The sequence below is a fragment of the Galleria mellonella genome, unplaced genomic scaffold (assembly GCF_026898425.1).
Source record: "Galleria mellonella isolate WM207_F2 unplaced genomic scaffold, CSIRO_AGI_GalMel_v1 utg312, whole genome shotgun sequence".
Lineage (NCBI taxonomy): Eukaryota > Metazoa > Arthropoda > Insecta > Lepidoptera > Pyralidae > Galleria > Galleria mellonella.
In genome coordinates this window covers 7,120,908-7,135,936 of record NW_026442074.1, presented here as the reverse complement: position 1 = coordinate 7,135,936, position 15,029 = coordinate 7,120,908, and the positions used below count along the sequence as shown (strand labels likewise).

The 15,029-nt window shown below is 31.0% G+C and overlaps 1 protein-coding gene across 3 annotated transcripts in view; it reads right to left on the bottom strand.

Annotated features, from left to right (window-relative positions):
* The window catches only part of LOC113510927 (TWiK family of potassium channels protein 9-like), a 403,012-nt gene that overhangs the window by 1,459 nt on the left and 386,524 nt on the right, over nucleotides 1-15,029 (bottom strand). For all 3 annotated transcript variants that reach the window (XM_052895843.1, XM_052895842.1, XM_052895844.1), the window contains 2 exons: nucleotides 10,302-10,341; nucleotides 231-1,028 (listed from right to left, as the gene is read on the bottom strand). In XM_052895843.1, the coding sequence (XP_052751803.1) occupies nucleotides 231-960 (730 nt within the window). In that variant the 5' untranslated portion in view covers nucleotides 961-1,028; nucleotides 10,302-10,341. The remainder of the gene's footprint in view (nucleotides 1-230; nucleotides 1,029-10,301; nucleotides 10,342-15,029) is intronic.

Here is a 15,029-nt window from a genome sequence, read left to right as displayed (position 1 = left end):
GTGAAGCAGCTGTTTTTTGGTTTGAAGAATAAGATATAGTAGAAAGATAATAGATCACGAAAGCATAACATAGTAATTCTCAAAAATGCAACGCATGAGAGGTATCATGGGCATCACAGTGTATTCTATGATATCTATGGATAAAGGCCCCCACTTTCCATCAATAGGAGCCGTTAGCTTATTTGAGATTCTTAATCTGATAAAAAAAAAAATTAAACAACATAGCTCACCTATTGTTGTCAATACCGTCAGTGAATAAAAAAATGCAAGCGCCAAATTCCATTCGTGTTCCTCATAGTGATTATTAACGTCACCTCCGCTAAATTCTCCCAGGGCCATCTCTCTGTAGCTTACTCCATATTGTGTTGCCATTTCAGTTGTAACACGCTGTACGAGCTCGTTTTGAAACTTTAAAATCTCTTGTGCAGCCAATCTAGTCCAATTTTCTCGGTACAAAATATTCAACGATACGGTTATCTCCCAGATATTTTCTACTGCTTTACTCCTAGCATCCCAGAAATAGTTTGCTGAGAGTGTTAAATTACCATACTCATAATCATCTTCCGTATTCTTTCTGTTTGTATTATTCTGCTCTTTATGATTTATTTTGTGTCGATCTGGCAATAAACGAGGTCTAACTGGCATTTCTGTCCCACCTTCAATAGCTAAAAATATGAATGATCCCATAAACGTATATGCCAATAAAATAGAGAATATCACGATATTTGTAAGGGAACCGATAATAAATTGTTTTCTTCTATACTTGGTTGTTTTAAAACAAAAACAACAAACAACTTTCTGGCGCGAAGTTTGTGTTCTCTTTCTGCTATTAGATGCCACCGACTCGGTTTCCTGGCATCTATCCAAAGGTATTCCCCCATTAAGCGAAGGCTTTGCCAATGTATACTGTTCGAATCTGTTGATAGCCTCTTTATCCAGTATAACATGATCTATATCCATTTTCGGGTACAATTGTTACCTTCTACCTTCATTCAGTGACGTCATCTTCTCCAAGCCTTTATAAGTATCTGAAACAAAAGAAATTTTTCCGTTAATATAAGGTCGTCAATTTTTTCTTGCACTTAAGTGGATAGTCATTTCTCAAAGTCCTCTTAGAAGGAGGGGAATAAATGACAAATGAAGAAGTATGATGTTAGAAAAATGATTAATGTTCGGTTAAAATCTTGTCGTTTTCATAGATATTATATTTTAGTAGTCACTATCAATAATCGAAGTAATCGCTCTAAATAACATTCTAGTCATATCATGAATATCAGTATACACTTGTGTGTATAAAAATAAATATTTATATATTAATAATATTTTATATATATATATATATATATATAGGTAAATAATTTCACATAAGAAGAAATTTAGATTATTTAAACCAACACCTGGAAATGTGAAACTGGAATATCTAAAATGAGAAACCGTTAGTAGGGATAAGTGGAACTGGCCAACGAATATTGGGACCGAAACTAATATTGCATTAATGTCAGACAATTATGTTTTTTTCTTGCTGATTTTAGAAACTTTTTCCCAACTTCCATTTTCTCTTTTATTTATTTAATAAAGAAATAAACGTAAAGATATAATATATTTTCAACCGTCTTCAAAAAAGGAAGAGGTTCTCAATTTAGTTGTAATTTTGTTATGTTTATTAGCTTATAATTTCGTTGTAAACCGATATGGAAAATTCTTTTTTTATAATTTTGTTAATCACCAACGAAGAAACAAGAAACATGTGTTATTTCTAAATAAAAGTGGCTATCAATCACCTCTATTTTTATATACATAATGTTTCCTAAATCGATTCTAAATAAATTTAATTTCTTTTTTTGTAATTAATGAGGTTTATTATTCTTATATTAATTTTTAGATCAAACTATCAGAATTCTTGTAATATTTGCCTATTTATCTACCTACTAAAGGGATACTTTGTACAAAAGTCGTTTGCTTAGGCACCTCTGTCCCATTCATGTTTATACCGTGAAGCAGTTGAGTTTGTATGGCTGTTTCGGTTTGAAGGGTGGAATATGGCAGTGAATTTACAGAGTACAGAGAAATAACACCTGAGTCCTCAGGAATGGCAACGCATGGGGGGTATCATGGGCAAAACAGTATACTCTGTTATGTCCATGGCATTGCTCATGTCTATAGGTGACGGTTACCATTTTTCATCAGATGGGCCGTCAGCTTGTTTGTCATTCAAGGTTGCATAAAAAATGTAATATCAGACACACAATATAAACAAAAACTATTTAGTTGCAGTCGTTTTTTATTTATATCAATTTTATTAATTTATTTATCTAATCCACATTTTATTTTTCATCTATTTCTTTATCATGATCACTAAGTGTCTCAAGATTACATAGGTACTTCAGTAAAAATAAGTACCTAATAAGAATTTAGTATTGAGAAGATCCTCGAATTCGAAAAAGATCAGAAAGCACTTTCATACATTCCTACTTGGTTTACACGAAAAGTATGAATATTTCTCAATTCAAACTGGTGGAACAATCCAAAAAAAATGTTTATGTATAATGATTTATTTTCCGACCACGTCTCTTCAGTTCGATTTTTCACAAAGACGGAAATGTAGGTAACGCGCTATGAATAAAAAAAATATATTAGCTATGTATTTGTATAAGAAACCTCACTTCGCACCTAACGGAGGGTTAGGGAAATTGATATTTTGATGGATTATTTGTTATATGGCCGATAGCTATTTATCAAATAAAAAAAAATATTCATATTTAAACAATGCAATTCTAGAAAATTGTTTATTTAAGAACGAATGATGTTTCTCAGAATAATATAAACAATACGAGTATAATAAAATAGATGAGAATTCAAACGGATTATAGAAAATATATAAATATAAAATATTAATTAATAAAGTTCGATAAATTTATAAATTTTAATAGTTTGACATTAATATACAAAATAGTTTTATATTTATGTCTACTGGTTAAGCCTTATTTTATGAGGTATTATATTACTTGAGAAGTGTAAAAAATAAAAGTATTATTAATAATAACACAATATACCATTTAAAGACCAGGTATCAATTTGACATATATGTATAAAAAAAAAAATCTCTCTCTCTCTTCAGTCACACACAGAGTGGTCGTGGTTTTTACAATGATAGTGGAACGTCGATGAGGCCCTCCTTCGCGATTGAGGTCCTCGCAATGCGTCTCCATCTACTTCTGTTCACAGACAATTTGATACTAACTTTTTATTTCATTTCATAACTGTCATTGTTGTTATTTATCATTTTTTTATTTGAAAAATAAATCATTGTATCAAATTATTCGCAAATAATATTGAACATGGTTTCTTTAGCTCATCATAATTAGTTGCTTAGTTTATTTTCAAATATTCGATCTTTTTTCATACCGCAAGATTTCTCTTTTTCTACTAAAGCATGTTTAGATAAAAAAATAAAAGAATAAATATGCCCCTGACTATAATCCCTAATAGTGAGTCAGATGTATTTGTTGACTGCTGCCGTTGTGATAAACGTAGCACTCGACTGACCCACATTCTGCCGAGCTTATTGGAATCAAACCTGACAGGGGGCGAGCCTACCGCCGTCAATAACTACAGATGCTTAGTAGAGTATACAATATTAAACATCTATTTATTTATTTATTTAAACATTAATGCATAGTAAAATTCTATGTATATTTGGCAGCCTTTACACCGAACGGTGTTCTCTATCAGGAAACCGAGAAATAAGTAAGCAGTGCATTATTAAATAGAGTAAAAATTAAGCAATACTTGATATATTCATATATTATAAACATAGAATTAGACTAATATAAATATATAAACATATAAAAAATATATAATTAAATGTATAAAATATTACTATATCAAATAATTTACTGTAATAGAAGAGCAAACAACAATCTATGATTACAACCAGTAAGATTCGGTTAATATTCTAAACGTCCACCTTACCAATTTTAACATATATTTCAAATTTCCAACAGAACAAACATGCCTTATCGAATCATTGTTACGTAAAGGTAGTTATTTTTTTTGCATTTTTCATAAATATAACTTTGCGATTGTGACAATGTCACAATGAGGAATGCGATATGAATACATTTATTTTTCAGAGGAAGAAAAACGTGACGGACATATGAAAATAAAAACCAGTTAAGTGTGAATTGAACTCACTCGCCGGAAGTTCTGTACATAAAATTGTCTCCAAAACGATTTTTTATTTCTTTAGATAAAAAAATATTTAAATTTTTGATTTGAATTTTATATATGAAATGTTCTACGACTGTTAATCAAAAATATATCAAAACATAAATAGAAATAAAACAAAATTATTCAATTCATCCACTGCAATTCGAAGACAAACGTAGTGAAAAGTCGCATTTGCCATGAACTGCCATGAGTTCCTATTGAACTTGAAACTATTCGGACATCTCCTAATTTAAAACGCGAGTAAAGCCAACATACAATAAATAATTAAAATACAGCATAAAAATAAATTTATTCTAAAATATTAAAAAAAAAATAACCTTTTATATAGTGTGATATCCCATTTGGTTTAATGAGTCCATTTTGAAATTTTAAGTAACCATTATGGACGCCCTAGTAAAGAATATAAAAATATTATTAGTTATTTTTATTAATCAGTTATTACCGTTACAGTATATGTGGGCTGATAATATATAAAACTATATAATTCAAATTTGAAATCGATGGCTTTTTTTTATACCACTGAGGTGGCAATATAGCATACGGCCCACCTGATTGTAGTCGCTGAGATACAGCGCTGTGACAGACGGATGGATGAATGGACAAAGTCACACCATAAAGGTTTCTTTGTACCGTTTTATTTCAGAACCCTAAAAATCGAGTTAACGTGATACAATTTCGTTATTGCAAATTTCGTATATGAAATTATAATGTTTCGTGTTATAAATAATGTTACTAAAAATTTCCAAATAATATTTTCAATTTAGTAATTGCGAGTACTAATTGAACGATTCTAAAAGTGGCGTTGGATTATTTTTTAACGAAATTTGAAGGAGACATATTCAGTAGTGGACAATGGACGACGACTTCAGAAGTTTGGATTTTTTTCAAATTAATAAATGTTGCTTCTAATGGCGCGTTTAAATTTTAAATAGGTATGAATAGCTTTCATTTATTTTTCACTTTTCCATTCACGTTTCTTTACATTGGCACAGATTGTAGTAGAAATAAGATAAAATAATTGTGGCATACTAGTGTCTACTACAATTCAAATCCTCTTTCCTTTTTAAAGAGAATTCTACAATCCTCTTTAAACAGGAAGGAAAGGGACTATTACGAGCAGCTTTAAGCTCAAACCATAAGTCCAGATGTTTTTATGTAATACTTATCAAGGAATAATTCTCAAATTTTTATTTACATATATTATACTTGTAAAATAATAATGTAAATATAATTCTTGCACAGAAAAGTACTCATAATTTCATCTGTCAAAAACACCGATAAAAACCTTCAATAAAATATTTTGGTACATAGTAAAAACAATTCAATATATAAATTTAAAATTGATTAAAATTTACATATTTAGAAGAAATTATTATATTTTTAAATTAATTTAAGTTAGAAAAGCATTGTTATTACATTGTGTAACCTTCATAAAAGGTTGGTTGGCCCGAGGTTGACCCTTTTATAATTATATTACAAAAGAAAGAGTATATTTAAATGAACTGTCAATACAAGTCTTTTTCTGTTTAATAATCACGCTATCAAATTCGTGAAAGACTCGGTGTATATAAAGTATAAACATAAATATTTGATTGTAATGTATCTATCGATAAAACAGGTAAATTCTATGAATTATTAAAATAATAATAAAAGACCTACAAAAAAAAGTCGATTTCAATTGTTACAAAAACAGTTATGTTGATCTAAAAACTAAACGATTAAACTAATTTTGATGAAATTTCTATGGGACTAATCTGTAATATATGCTTTCATATGAAAATTGTTCTAATAAATTTAGAACTGACGGAGGTACGAGGTAAAACCTAATTAACCTAAACCTAATATAACGTATCACTAGAAAGCATACTAGTATATAGTCTGTTTCAATTGAACTTAATGAACATGCAAATAAATCAAAATAAATTCTGCTGATGTCCAATAGTATCGTTAATCAAAAATTGATTAAATGAATGATTTTTTATAACTTATGGAATACTTAATAATATGAAAAGTTTTCTGCCAGAATTATGTGTGTTAATATATACGTATATAATTATACGTATGTTAATGTTGTATATATATTTATATGTATATATTTATATATATGTATGAATATAATTGTGTTTATATATACATGTTCAGATTTATTTTTAACGCGGCACCCTTTTATTCTTTATTTCCTTTTACTCAAAGATCGTGTAGAAAAGATTGCTTAGCAATAAGGCCACCTTTTGTACTACACTATTCTTCTTGAAAATTTTTCAACAAGACCTGTAATATTAGTGTAATAAAGTGTTAAATACATAAAGAAATAAAATAACATACATTTTTTTAATTGTTACTAATTTCATTTAGAGAGTGTTTTCTTAACAAAACGATGTTTGTACACAAAAACTTAAGTGAATTATTACATATTAGATTTGCAGTAAAAGCTGCATTAAAAAAAAAGAAATTCAAAAGAAATTCTAAGGGATTTCTTATAAAATATGTTTTGTACTGCTTGGTACAAGTTTTAATTTTGTGATAATAAGTTACTGCCTTGCTGTTACCACAGCTGTTTGAAATCACTTTGACAAAAATAATAAAAAAAATATGCTTGTATTTTTATTACACTGTCGAAGAAAGAACAGTGATATATTTCAGGTGTATTTTTGTATGTAAATCCGGACCTACAGAACTGAAAAGTATTTTTTTAATGGATGATAAAAGACTCATAATCGCGTCTGCGATATCGGTATACACTGGCGGGGCATCAGTGTGAGTTGATAGATGAAAATCAACTACGTTGGTATCCAAGGCGTTGATATACGAGGCAATTAATCTCAGTTATCGATAATTCTTTTCCCTGACTGAAACATGATTTACGTAAATATATATTTTAATTTCTGTTTTGCACTACTATTGCCCATTCACTACTTCCTATGCCACTGTGTTAGGTAGACTGGAAGAAAACTCTTTTAGAGATAAGTTTGCCTTTGCTAACATTGTTATTAATTTATTGTTGTTACTGTATGTTTGCAATCATATATATATATATATATATATATATATATATATATATATATGATTGCACAATGCTAGCTGTATGAAAATGCTCCAAATCCAAGTCATAAGGGCTTTTCCAGTAGTTGCCACGCTTGTCAGGCGAATTGGCAACCGTAGTCAGACTTTAGAAATGTTTCAATAGAGACGCTGCCGCCCATCCCTCGCACTATCGACGGTAAATATGATCAATTGGAAAAATAATAACGTAAAATAGAAAAATATTAGTAAAACTATACCCAAAATAAGTCCAACTTTGTTAAAACATTTCAGTGGCAATTTTACACATGAAAATTTACACTGTCCTTATTGCACATGAGTGCATTTAATGCAATTCAGTTGGGCACTAATGAACCGCGTATGTGAACTGAAACCAGTTTCAGTGTGCATTTACCAGTTACAGCTGGTTTTAACTAGTTTTACACCTGGGTAAACCATTTGATGCGTAATTGAAATTGATACAAGTTGTTACCGTGTAATTCACTAGAAAATAATTGTATAAAATAGCCGCCTATTTGCATTCTGTTGAAATGGCGAATAAAATACAATTTTGTCGAATTTAAGTGAATATAACTAACTAACTGACACATATATAGACTGGAACAGCACTATTGATATCATAGACTATATTCCTTAGTAGACGTTAATGTTATATCTCGCCGCACTATCGGTATACGTTGGCAGGACACCAGTGAGTGGTGATAGGTGACAAAAATTAATCACGATGATTTCCAGGGATAACTGCTTAGAGGTTAAACTAACAGAGTATATTGCTATATAGCAATTAGGATTAACATCTCTACTACTAATAACTGACGCTTCACGTTCTTTTTTTTATTTTTTTTTTTATGATGCTGTCATTGTGAAGTGCGATAATTTATTCAGAGTTTATTCTTTTCGGTTTTGGTTGTAATTTTTTGTGTATTTGTTGTAATGTTTTATGTATTTATTGTAGTGTTTTATGTATGTGTTGTAATGTATTATGTATTTGTTGGTAAGCGTGTTGAGTCTCCCATCCGAGAAATAGGTATTAGCGACTCGCACGCATGCTAAAGGTAAAGAAGTTAAGGGGCCGCCTGAAAATCAGCGCTATATAGGTACATCTCGCTGGAGCTGTACATATATAGCAATAGCTGAGGCGGCTCCTATTACCAGCAACATTAATTGTTTTTTTTTTCTTTTTGTTGTTTTAATTTCTTAGTAATGGTAATAAATGTCATCTATCTATCTATCTATCTATCTAATCCCTCTTCCTCCCAACAGAATATACTATGATATCTACGGTGCCTCTTAATAATTACTATTCCCGGTTACTTACATACTATGTCTCAATAACCTATAATTTCGGGGTGAAAGGGATTGTTAGAAATGGAGTTTGATAGCCCCATTGCTAGCAATACGCCCTATTAGGTCGACCTCCACGTGGTTCCCCCTGGAAACCATCATGAACAATTCTTGTTGAATTCGTCACGATGGGCTAGTTAGGATTATAAGTGAGGATGAAGCAGGTCAGTTGACCTGCTTCATCCTCACTTATAATCCTTCACTGGTGCCCCGCCGGTGTATGCCGATGGCATGGGTGGAGTTGCCATTCCATTATCACCCATTAAAAAAACAACTATAATTTCGCTTACTCCATCATTATAATCGAAAGTAATTTTGTGGCAGAAACATGTTTGGAATAGAGATACCCATACATATGTTTTTTATGGGGGAGAGGAGAGAGGATTGTTAGTAATGGGGACTAGCGACCCCATTGCTAGCAGTATAACCTGTAAATTCCACAAATTAACCACGCGGTTTCCCTTGGAAACCATCGTAGTCAATTTGTGACTTGCTTTCATTCTAAACTATCATATTTCACTAGTGCCCCATCAGCATATACTGACAACGCTGGCGAGGTTTTCACCCATACAAAATGTCTTTTGTACAATATTTCTGTAAATTATGTAAACTAAGGGAACTTCATGGACGAGGCATGGACAGCATTCCCTTTTAAAACATTACCAAAAGCCTAACTACGGTTGTCAACCCGCCCTGCCAAGCGTGAACACAAAAATTCTTAAATTATAAAATGCTAATATTTTTTTTATGCAACTTAGAATGGCAGACAAGCTGACGGCCCACCTGATGGAAAGTGGTAATAGTCTCCTATAGACTCATACCATACTGTAGTACTGCTCATACCATGGACATAACAGAGTATACTATTACGCCCATGATACCCCCCATGCGTTGCCATACCTGAGGACTCAGGTATTCCTCTGTATCCTGTAAATTCACTGCCATATCCCATCCTTCACACCGAAACACAGCTGTGCAAACACAACTGCTTCATGGTTGAAATACGAATGGGACAGATGTGTCCAAGCAAAGGACTTTTGTACAGTCTTTTTCTGGTAGATATAGTTAAACAATATATATTATATTATTAATATTCAAAGAATAACAATATAATTATTCTTCGAATACATCACAAAGTGGAGATACAATTGTTTATAGTGGATTTCATTATGTAAAACCAATTTTCACTTGACCTGTCCAGGTAATTGGATACTGTATCAATACTCAATAGACCTATATCGTTTTCAGCTGGGCTGCGTTATTTGCAGTACTTGTTCTCGTGAATGCACTGATTTCGAATTTCGAATACATCACTGAAATTTTAAACAATAAAAATAGGGACAATTTTTTTCATATGTACTTCAAAAGTTTTTGTTTACATCATCATCGTCATATCAGCTATTAACTGTCCACTGCTGAACATATTTCTTTCCCATAATGAAAATAAATAGGGGTTTTGTCAGTAGTTGCCATGCTTGGCAATCGCAGTTAGGTTTTAGTGATATTTTAACGAGGACACTGCTGCAAATCCTTTAATCATTAAGTTTCCTTAGTCGCCTCTTACGACACCCCCACGCTAGAGGTAGTCCCACGAAGGGGTAGCCAATTCTATGCCGAGACTACACGGTATATTTATAATATAAATGAGATAAGAACATTAATACACCAATTTTAAAAATACGTACCTACAGTATGTCTGTACTTTAGCGTCTTTTCTTATCAAATCTGTAACAAAACAAAATCATTGTTAGTTATTATACACTGGATTTAAGTAGGTAAGATGTAGATATATTTTTATGCGTATTATCATAATAATTATTATAAGACACAGGAGTCTTTTATTATTATAGAATACATTTAATTATAAAATAAAAGAAGTAATTAAAAATACAAACGGAAATTCTAGCAAATATTCAATACAGTATATGAAAAATATTTAAATACAAAATGGACGCTTTCAATAGCTCGGTATAAGAATAGCCGAATACAAAAATTAAACCGGTCAAGTGCGAGTTGGATTTTAACGTTAAGGGTTCAAGATATTCGACTCCACCCATATCTTGTCCTAAGATAAAATCTCCTCCTTTTTCGCTTAAAAAATAAATATATTTTAAACGACTTCAAAAAGGTGGAGATTCACAATTAGGCAGTACTTTTTTGTGTTGTTACGTAATATAATTGGCACTTTTAGAACGATTTTATATAGTAAAATTTACTCTCTAATTATTCCATATTAATTTTATTATGTTTGAAATCATCTTTTTAATCTTTATTTGAATATTAACTTGGAACAGGTTTTATTGTAAAGTTTTTATGGAGAAGTTTAGGTTTTTGTATATTACTATTGGTTTATTAACTTATTACAAAATTATAATACTCTTCAAAGTGAAAAATTATGAATTAATTAATAACAATATCACAGTATAAGAAACAAACAATAGTCTAATGCTTTTAGTATGCCCAAAACGATTACATGACTCTTCAGAAAGTATCCGTTGGATAATTTATTGTTAGGAAAGACCTTCTAATCTATAATATTATAGGTATACCTTAATGAAAACTTTATTTATTTATTGCACCACTTAAAGAATATAACAAGGATATATATATAGTCTCTTGCATTGAAAGTGCTCAATAAAATTTTGAGCCGGTATCCGCAATTGGACGTATTTGCATCCAACTTGCTGGAGTTTCGTTGGATGACCACAGAGTGTTTGTGTTCAGAGATTTAGGTTCTAATGTTATTTCTAGTTAAGTTAAATCTTTTTTTTTTTATATTATTCCCTTTAATTATGTGTATTATTCCTTTTTTATAGTATATGTTATCGTACTGATGCTTTCCTGGGTGAGAGTGAGCGTATTTGGAGACTGTAAAGCTCATCCAGCTGATGTGATAAATAAATAAATATATCTTTCAGACAATCTTTTAATTAGGAGGGAAAGGAATTGTTAGTAATGGAAACTGAGAATCCTATTGCTAGCAATATACCCAACCAGGTCGATCTCCTCGCGGTTCTCCCTGGAAACTATCATGGTTAATTCCTGATGAATTCATCATGATGGGCTAAGTGGCCTGTTTTCATTCTAATCTATCACCATTCACTGGTACTCCGCCAGCGTATCCCGTGGGCGCAGGCGGGGTTACCATACCATTTTCACCCATCAAAAAAAAAACTTTTAATTAGTAATAAAGCAATTCATATGAATTATATTTAGTATTTGATTACAATATACTGTAAACAAAATTCAAATTCAACGTACATATAAAAATGCGAATATAATTAAGAGAAAACTAGAATAGTAAGTAAAGGCGCTGTAATTCGGACGGCCTCCAAAAGTGGATTGCAGGGCCCAGCTTAAGTGAGATTTAAACAGGTCCAAATTAAGGGATGGCGGTGTGTCGAAATGCATCATGGCGCAATAACAGAACGTTGCCAACTCGTAAAGTGCACCATCAAATGTAACGCCATCGTAAATGCCGGCAAGATACACTTTATTGCTAGTAATACATATATGCTTCATGTAAATTGTGCTTGCGAGGTAGCAGGAAGTCGTAAAGTTTGTATGTTTTAAGAATAAAGGTGGAGATAAAAAAATTGCTTTGCCACACGAGAGAGCGAGACAGAAGGTGGATGCATGGATTATGTTATTATTGCGATATATAATTTGAGAAATGTGTTGTAACCTTGAATGTATAATAATATATTGTGCTTACATTTCCGCCAGCGATGATTTATCGCCTTGTAAATAACATCTACACTGTGCTGAGTATCACTTGGTGTATATCTTCATAAACATTGTCATTAACGAATGATGTTTAATAGGATAGAAGCGAGCAAATGACGTCTTATGATCGTTGAATATCTTATTATAAAAAATACTATCTTGTGGAACCCTAAAAGATATGTTATTTTAACATTTAATGTGAATATTATAGTAGCTAAAAATGTTAATAGGATTTTTGTTTCTAAAAAATCTAATTGCTTGATTTTCTTACAGGACTCTCGACACTTGTTTTAAGATTAAAATATAAATTCAAGTGTCCACAACACCTACATTGTACTTATAATGCCCATCCAATATATAAAAATCGTAAAATTGAAGCAGGTTTATTTTAAATTCTATTGCTACAGCTTGGGAAATAAACACATGTGACACTTTAAAATGATATTAATCACTAGCTGTTACAAGCGACTTTGCTCGTTTGGATCCCGTTCTCTCCCGTTAACGTGGCAATTTCGGGTATTTTTGTATAGTGCTCACTTAAAGTCTCTTATCCTGTGTCTCATCCTTTATCCCGTTTCATCATTTGTGCCCATTATCATTTACCACAACAAATTGTTACAACTTGCGGTGTAATGTTTAAATACTATAGTATGAAACCAAAATATTGTTACTGTAAAAATTTAGAGCATTTTATATCAACTTGTGCGAAAATAGGGCGTTTGAAATTTTTTTGTCCATTTTAGAGACACATTTCTTTAGGAAAAATGTTCTAAATCACTTATGATAGTAGTTATCTTTCCACCCTGTATAATTATCACATAGTCCACATTGATTAAAGATAACGGAGTTATGGCATAGCAGGGTGGTTTGAGTAATTAATGTGAATTGCTGGCGGCGTAATGGGTCGGATTGTTATGCTCCTAAAATATGGACAAACGCTATGTTAACTAGCTCATCTGTCATACTCGTAAATGGTACTATTTGTACGGATTAGTATAATTTAATTAACTATAACTGATCTTCTTTAGCTTACTTCCAATGTTAGTTGCGAAACTTGTAAATTCAATTTTCGTTTAAAAAGATTAACTACTAAATTTCTTATCCGTTTTCCTCGACTGATATTGTATTTCAAATTGGGTAGTCAATAAATATATATATATATATATATATATATATATATATATATATATATATATATATATATATATATATATATATATATATATATATATATATATATATATATATATATATATATATATATATATATATATATATATATATATATATATATTATATATGTATTTTATTATTATTCTGTATGTCTAATTTTATTGATATTGATTATACTGCGTTTAAATTTATTTTTAACTCTTTTTCTCCTTATATAATCTTATTATTTTTCCGTTACGCCTTGGCCAGACACAATTTTAATTATTCCTCTGAATCCTAAGGTTACTAGAAGCGATTGCTATTTAGCGATAAGACTGCCTATTGTTGCCTCTTTATCTTGATTTTTTGTAATTAAATATTCATTTTGTTTGTGTACATATTGTTAATCTTTATATCATTCTTTGTAAAAAACAGTAAAGAGTTCGTTCATTCATTTTTAAATGATTTATTGACACGGGTAAAATCGCGACATACAGCTATAGAAACAGTAATAAACATAATAGAAACGCAAGTTATATAACTTATATCAACATTTACCGCTTGTATATCCATTGATTCGATAGCTAAAGCAAATTACCGCTTCGTACCAGACAATAAAATGAAAAAATAACAGCCGGTTACGGAATATCCGGATAATATCCGATCATTTTATTGCCGCACCAGATAATCAGAATGAGGTTTTACGCATCTAGCTACAGTACAGTTAACGTTCGCCAGAGGTCAAGGTGAATCTATCCATAATGCACACAGGATGGTCATTTCGACCGCAGATAAAATTTAATTTCTTGACTTCCTCTTAAAGTTAAAAAAAACAATTGTACTTAATACGTAAAAATATACAACAACATTAAAAAAAAAACAATTAAAATACAGTAGAATAGATTACAGGTTAAATTAAAGAAATAAAAAAGTAGGTACAAGAGGCGATCTTATCACTAGAGCCATCTCTACAGATAATCTTTGGTTAATGGAAAACAGAAGTTGATAGAAGTAACGCAGGAGTGAATTAAATAGAATACAATTCAGGACCAATAAATACAAATAAAATTATATATATACTAAACTACATATTAATAAATAATATGTAATACAACATCTTCATCGTTTCAGCCGTTATCTGTCCACTGCTAAACATGCATTTGAGGTTGTCCTACACTAATATATATAATGTAATACATGCTGTACACACAATCCAGCACTGAACTATGGACGAGCGTCCTCTGGTGTATAAATAAAACAAACCAGTGATGTTGGATCGTTGTACATGAGAAAGTTACTTTATTCCAATAATAATACATGTATTTAGCCTACGTAACAAATCAAATTATAGCGCAGTCTAATTTTTTGGCAGCGCCATCTGTTTTAACCTTAGGTACTAAGCAATTTTATACAAACTTATACATTCCGCCCACCAAGGACATAATTTTGTCCTTCACATTCCAAACCGCCCACCATGCTTATAATGACAAAAATAAACTAACAATTTGGCGGCAAGGGCTAATGCTTATTATCTT